We start from the raw sequence: 6,919 nt of genomic DNA, 5'->3' as shown, positions 1-6,919 counted from the left end.
ACAGTTCTTCTGGCTACATTCATTTACAAAGATGTGTTGGAAGAGACATGATACCAAGTGTTCATTAATATACAAATGCTTCATCATTCATTGTATGTGGAAATCTGTGATAAAACTTAGAATTGCCTTGGTGAAACTGAATTTCTCACTGGTGGGTCACCCTCTCTTCCCACTCCTAAACTTGCCTGTTGTGGCACAGTCTTCTACCTGTGAGAGCAAATCAGTAAAGCTTGCCATTAACAAAAGATCAAGGAGAACTACTTTCTAATTAAAAAACATTTTCAATCAATGAGATAACAGACAATTCCAAAACCTGAGTGGAAAAAAAAAAAAAAAAAAACCTCTGCAAGAATACATCATATCTAATTGTGCTGAGGAGTATTCAGAATGACCAGAAGAATGCTGCACTAAAGCAGAAACCAGTCTTCCTCCGTTTTCACTTGCTTAGGTATCTCCGCTAAAGGGGACAAAGAAGCCCTCTTGCTTTCAGTGACTTCCCTTGGCTTTTTGCTTTTGGGGACTATGGATTATGTACTGATAATTTGTAGGCATAATGGACAAGGATATTTGGAATTCACTCAAAACATTTGTGCTAGGAGATGGGATCTTGCTCTAGTCTTGTCAGTTGCTACATAACCAAACAATCAGAAGCTTCTGCACCAGATGATTCGTGCAGTGCTGTAAGTCACAGATAAGTAAAGGTGTTTGACGTTACCTGGGATGCATGTGACTGCTGCTTATCTCACTGCTATTTTATAGAACTCATTAGGCATGCACCTTGTTAGCAGGTAAGCATTAACTATGTAACAAAGTCAGGAAACAGCACTATCGTGATGGTGAAGTCAAGCTTGGAAGAACTAAAGCAGAAGCTTCTCAGGAACATTAGAAAAGACTCCTCAGCATTCTGTGGGGTTTCTGGGAAAGGTGTTTACATAGAAGTTTCACCTTTTTTTTTTGTTTGTTTGTTTGTTTTTTTTTTTGGGGGGGGGTTCATCTAATCTGTAATTGGAGGTTGGAGGTGAGGTATGGGGGTGCTTTGTTTAGTTTAAGAACATCCTCCTTCATTTTAGCCCTACTTAATTTGTGAGCTCTTAAAAAAAGTGGATAGAATATGACATTAGATAAAGAACAGAAAAAACAACAACAACAAAGCAGTACAGAGGCAGCGGGAAATGAATGGTGCTAAAGAAAAAATGAGATCTGCCCCAGTCAGATGCATCTGAGGTCCCAAGGTGAACAGGACAGCATAGGACAACTACTGACTGAATGGTTACGTATCAGATGCATTTTACTTTCATTTTGCAAACCAACACCACCTAAAGCACAAAGTTCTCTATTAATCAATAGGAAACTTCATAAAAAGTGCCAGCCTAGAGAATTACAAGGTATTGCGCTATGAGAGAATTAATATTTACTTATGAGGCTTTTTTTCCCTCAAAGAAGAACAGCTTTTTAAGCCACGTGTGCCTGAGAACACGCACCATGGCCTTTCATTACGCATATCCAGACTGCAGTCCTGTCACACAGCTTGTGTGTGACCTTCTGTCAGTCAGCAGGGGAGTCTTTTCACTACCTCCCTATCCTGGATCAGAATATAAAGCAGCGTACAATTATTTCATCTTTCTACATGCAATAAAATGTGCAATGACACGTGACAGTCCATGAAGTGGAAGTACGCCAGGCACGTTCTGTTCTCACAACACCTGGCCTGAGTTGCTCTTTTTGACCTCCTGCACAATATGTGCGTGTGAGCTTGTTTTGGACACATGCATTGCTGCTCTCTCTGGTTTAGTAATTGAGTAGTCATCTGTTTAGAAGAAAACCTGGCTTTATTTACGTTTGCAGGAAGCATCCATTAAAAGTGAAAGCAATTACAAGACGCAAGGGAACTCGTGCCCGGCAGCTAGCACAATTTCAGACACCACTTCGGCTATGAGATGTATAATTTCGCTTTCAGCACACGTAACACTGCCAGAAATTGCCGACGGACGGTGCGTCCGTAGGGCCGAAGCCGCGCTGACAGCTGTCAGCCTGCGGAAGGGCTTCGCACATCACCGGAGGTCGAGCACTGAGCGGAGGACTGCACGTTCCAATTCTCCCTGCCAGAAGCCAAGGCTTAAGCTCTTTGACGCCGATGGCGTCCCGCAGCACCCCTCCCGGGTACGGCACCGTGCCGCTCCCCGGGCCGGGAAGAGGCGCGGCCTCTCGCCCTTCACAAAGGCTCCGACGGCGCCTTCCGGCCGAGGCTGCCGCGCGACACGGGCACTGCGACGCGGCGCCGTAACACTGGCGCCGGAGGGGCACGGCAACGATCGCAACCACCGCCCCGACGCAACTCGGCCCCGCCCACCCGGCGCCGAGGCCCCGCCCCCGAGGCGGCGCGACCAATCAGGAACTGGAGGGTGGGGCCGGCGGGGCCCGGCATTTAGCTGTTGCGCGGCAGTGGGCCCGCCCTTTCTGCCCGAGCAGTGGCGGCGTCTCTTCCCCGGCGGTTGCGGAGTGAACATGGCGGACCAGGCCATCTCCTTCCTCAAGGACTTCCTGGCCGGCGGCGTCGCCGCCGCCATCAGCAAGACGGCGGTAGCGCCCATCGAGCGGGTTAAGCTCCTGCTACAGGTGAGCGGCGCGGCCGGGCCCAGGAGGAGCGAGGGCGGCCGTGACCTTCTCCGGCGGCGGCCGCCCTGAGGGCCTGAGGAGAAGCGGAGGGTACGAGTTGGGGGGACAGCGGGCGGCAGCCGCGCGCGCGGAACAAAGGCCGCGCGCGCGAGGGGGCGGTTGGTGAGGTCACGTGGGCGGGGGGCGCGCGGCGCGGCGGGGAAGCCGGTTCCGCTATGCGGGGCGCGGCGGGGGCGGGGCGCGGCCGGGGGGGCGGTTCTCGGTGTCACTTCCTCGCGCGGGACGGGAGCGCGCATGCGCGCCGCCATCTTGGTGACCTTCACGTGGAGCCGGCGGCAGGGCGGGGCCTGCGAGAGCGGCCCGGGCTGACCCCGCGCCCCAAGGTGACCTTCGTAACGGGCCTGGTCCTGAGCTCCGGGAGAGCTGGAGAGGCGTTTTGGACTTTTCGCTGGTTCTTAGGGTTGTGCAGAGCTTCGCTAGTTCTTAGGGTTGTTTCGGGCTAGATAATTTTCTTTGTGCAGTTCAGTCTTATCTGGAGGCTCTGTATGCAACCCCTTTTGTCTGTGTGTAAGATAAGGTTTTAATTTCTGAGTTTGTGCAGCGTTTTGTCTATACCAAGTTACAAACAAACAACAAGTCGTAGTCTTAAGGCTCAGAGTGATCCAGAGCATTGAGTTTTTTCTATTACAGTAGGCTTACTGCTGTGATGGCCTTATCTCTGTAGGCCGTCAGGCCACCAGCTCTCTGCGTAATCCTGAGAGCAGACTCAGGCCCAGTTGCAGTGAGGGCTGGCTGAGGCATAGAGCCAAAAGCATATTGGAGAGCAGTGCTGCCCATTGCTGAGGGGTTGGAGCCAGAGGGTCTTTAGGATCATTTCCAACATGAGCCATTCTGTGATTCTATGAAATGCATGTTTTTATTCACAGGTGCAACATGCAAGTAAGCAAATTGCTGCTGATAAGCAGTACAAGGGTATCATCGATTGTGTGGTGCGCATCCCAAAGGAACAAGGAGTGCTGTCCTTCTGGCGAGGAAATTTGGCAAATGTCATCAGATACTTCCCGACCCAAGCTCTCAACTTTGCCTTCAAGGATAAGTATAAGCAGGTGTTCCTAGGAGGAGTAGACAAGCACACTCAGTTCTGGAGATATTTTGCTGGCAACCTGGCTTCTGGTGGTGCAGCTGGAGCCACTTCCCTCTGCTTTGTCTACCCCTTGGATTTTGCAAGAACCCGTTTGGCAGCTGATGTCGGCAAAGCTGGTGCAGACAGAGAATTCTCTGGTCTCGGGGACTGTTTAGTCAAAATTACCAAGTCTGATGGTCTGCGTGGCTTGTATCAAGGGTTCAATGTCTCTGTCCAGGGCATCATCATCTATAGAGCTGCCTACTTTGGAATCTATGATACAGCAAAAGGTAAAGTTTCAGGAGGGTATTGATAAACTTGTTTGTAGAACTGTGTTGCCTGCTTCTGCTGGTTTTTCTGCGTTGTTTTCTGTTTTTGACTTATATACTTAACGTAAGTGTGATGGAAGAGGGGTGACATTGCACGGAGAGCAACACTTCAAAGGCAAAGCTTCAGCATGCATTGATGGATCAGTCTGCTTTAGAATTTTCCTGTTACGCTTGCCTTTAGAACACAGCACTTTTTCCTAATGGAAGTAATGTGTTTTGGTAACAGTATGCAAGTACTCAAAGTTTGTGATTTCTTGCTGAGTATTTGTAGTTCTGTTAGAACAATTCAAATGTATTAGCAGAATTTGAGCTGTTCTTCTGTAGAGCATTTGTTTGTTAAGCTTGGCTTCTGGATGTAGAGTTAATTGATCTCTGAACTATAGGTACTGATTTATTTGATGATGTTTACTTATATAAATAAGTAGAGAATAATTAGAACACTTTCCATGCCTGTCTGAAAGGATCTTGGTACCTAAATGTTATGCATTTTGATTACTGACAAGGAAATGCTGTGTGTTTCCTTATTTATTTCTCTGTTGCTTCAGTATGCTTAATGTGTTTTAAGTGTCTTGTTGCAGCTTAAAGCATTGCTTTACAGTGCTTCATGGTAGTTTTTTGCGGTGAAGTAGCTGTTGTGCTGTAAACTGAAGGAGCTTTTGCAAGCTAAAAAGCTAATGAGCTTCTTTTTTGCAGGCATGCTGCCAGATCCCAGAAATACTCACATTGTTATCAGCTGGATGATTGCACAGACAGTGACTGCTGTGGCTGGTGTGGTTTCCTATCCTTTTGACACAGTGCGGCGTAGGATGATGATGCAGTCAGGACGCAAAGGAGGTAGGCTGTTACCATATCAATATTTAAGTGCTGCTAATGGTGATCCCTTAGTGCTTATGATTTCTTACCATGTAAATCTGATTCAACTGTTCGTATGTTCTAGTAGTAGGAGGCAATTCAAGTAGTATAAGGCTTCTGACTTGTGTTTGTGAAGAATTATGATGAGGTTGTTTGTTTGTTTTAATAAATTGGGTAAATGGATTGGTTGTTTGTGTTGACAAAGTAAGTGTAAGCAAGTAGTTGACAGTGTAATTGTCATAAGAGCAATTAACACTCTTATTTTACGGCATAACTTTTAATAAGTAGGTAAGCAAACAGGAAGATTTTTTTTTCTGTTGCCTGAACTGGTAGCGCGCTAAAGTGAGATATGGGGCATACTGGGGGAAGCAGAACAGCTATTTTTAGAGTCACCTGAAATACAGAAGTTAAAAAACCCCTCTTTGCTCTTTCTCTACAGCTGATATCATGTACTCTGGAACGATTGACTGCTGGCGGAAGATTGCAAGGGATGAGGGAGGAAAGGCGTTCTTCAAGGGTGCATGGTCTAATGTTCTCAGAGGCATGGGGGGTGCTTTCGTGCTCGTGCTGTACGATGAATTCAAGAAAGTCATTTAAACAGCCTAACTAAAATTGGAAATCAAGTTGAGCAGATCATGTAGAATAACTACCATTATGGACCATTGACCTTCAAGAAATTCCTGTGAGTTTTATTTATCGGAGCCAGCTGATACTTGTAGATAGGGCTGGAAACTGACATAGAGGACTGATCCATTTCACGGTAACCTGCATGAAGACACTGAATCTGGCAGTTCAGTGTGATGATTTTTTCAGTGATGAAAAATCAGTGACAGTGGTTCTGGGTCCAAAGTGGCTGGGTCCAATTTAGGCAGAAAGAAAAGTATGCCTGTGGATCAGTCCTCAGTTTCAAGTCCTATCTTTTAGGACCATAAAATTGTATTTGAAAATACTTGCTAACAAATCATGTTCTTTTCCACTTGTACTGAAGCACTATGTACCATTTTGCACAGCTGAACATCTAGCAATTATGTTCTTAAATTGGGGCATTCTGCTGTAAAACAATAAACGTACTTATTCTGTCTGTGTTGAAATTATTACATCAAAGCTTTGGGAAAGCGTCGTTTCTTTGAAAACTTGTTTCAGATAATGGTTCCTCTGATACACTTACGCTGCACTGTAACAGGATGTTTGATTTTTGTTTTAGGGAAACCTGAGTGTGAGAACTTTGAAGGAAAAAAGCATGGGTTGTACTCATAGAAACCACTCCCCTTCTTTGTGCCTAATAGTGTATGATGGGCTGCTGCAAGTGGCTTTCAGCATGATTGTTAGAAATTGATTTGCAGCTTTGCATATGATGTAAAATGAGGGTTTTTCTGTTGTAGTACTTCAATTACCCAAAGTTCCAAGCGCAATCAAAAAGTAATGAATGCTTTTTGCTCCTGGCAAAAGTCTTAAAATGGAATCTATTTTTTTAAATCAATATAGGAAGCAACACATGATGTTCATGCAAAAAAGCAGGAACCTGGTTAAATGCTTTTAACCTTTGAATGAGTATTGTTGCTGCTATTTGGAAGTGTTGATTATGCCACTTAAGCTTTTATCTCTAGAAGTGGCTAGAAGTAGCTTTGAAAAAAAGAATTTAATCTGAAATTCATTCTGAAAGGTGAAGTCGATATGGGTATGTAACGGAATATGTGTGGTTCTGTGTGGCTGTAAAATAAAGGTAAAAGTAAGTCAGCCTTCAATATTGACTGAATGTCTAATTTTAAGGGTCGCTTGAAGACTAAAAACATCTCAAAAAGCAGAAACGAGAAACTAAATCTGTGCTCTTTATATGTACATAATCTTTTGTACTTTGTAATCTGCAAAGATGTGATGGGGGACCAGTAAATGAGAACAAGGTGTTCATCTTTCAGCACATTCTTACAACTCGCCCTGTATTTGTGAAAATGTCATTGTAATGAGTCACTGAAGGCTGACTGAGCTATCAGGTTTTTTT

The 6,919-nt window shown here is 45.3% G+C and overlaps 1 protein-coding gene across 1 annotated transcript; it reads left to right on the top strand.

Annotated features, from left to right (window-relative positions):
- Positions 1-2,505: 2,505 nt before the first annotated feature.
- SLC25A6 (solute carrier family 25 member 6) lies at positions 2,506-5,581 on the top strand (the record flags this gene model as incomplete). Its single annotated transcript, XM_079536438.1, has 4 exons — positions 2,506-2,616; positions 3,543-4,029; positions 4,762-4,902; positions 5,360-5,581. The coding sequence occupies 4 exons, from the start codon at positions 2,506-2,508 to the stop codon at positions 5,515-5,517; spliced, it is 897 nt and encodes a 298-aa protein (XP_079392564.1). The 3' UTR covers positions 5,518-5,581.
- Positions 5,582-6,919: the final 1,338 nt, after the last annotated feature.

The sequence above is a fragment of the Tetrao urogallus genome (assembly GCF_951394365.1).
Source record: "Tetrao urogallus genome assembly, chromosome: 1".
Lineage (NCBI taxonomy): Eukaryota > Metazoa > Chordata > Aves > Galliformes > Phasianidae > Tetrao > Tetrao urogallus.
The sequence above is the reverse complement of the archived record's forward strand: the minus strand, read 5'-3'. Positions and strand labels throughout refer to the sequence as shown.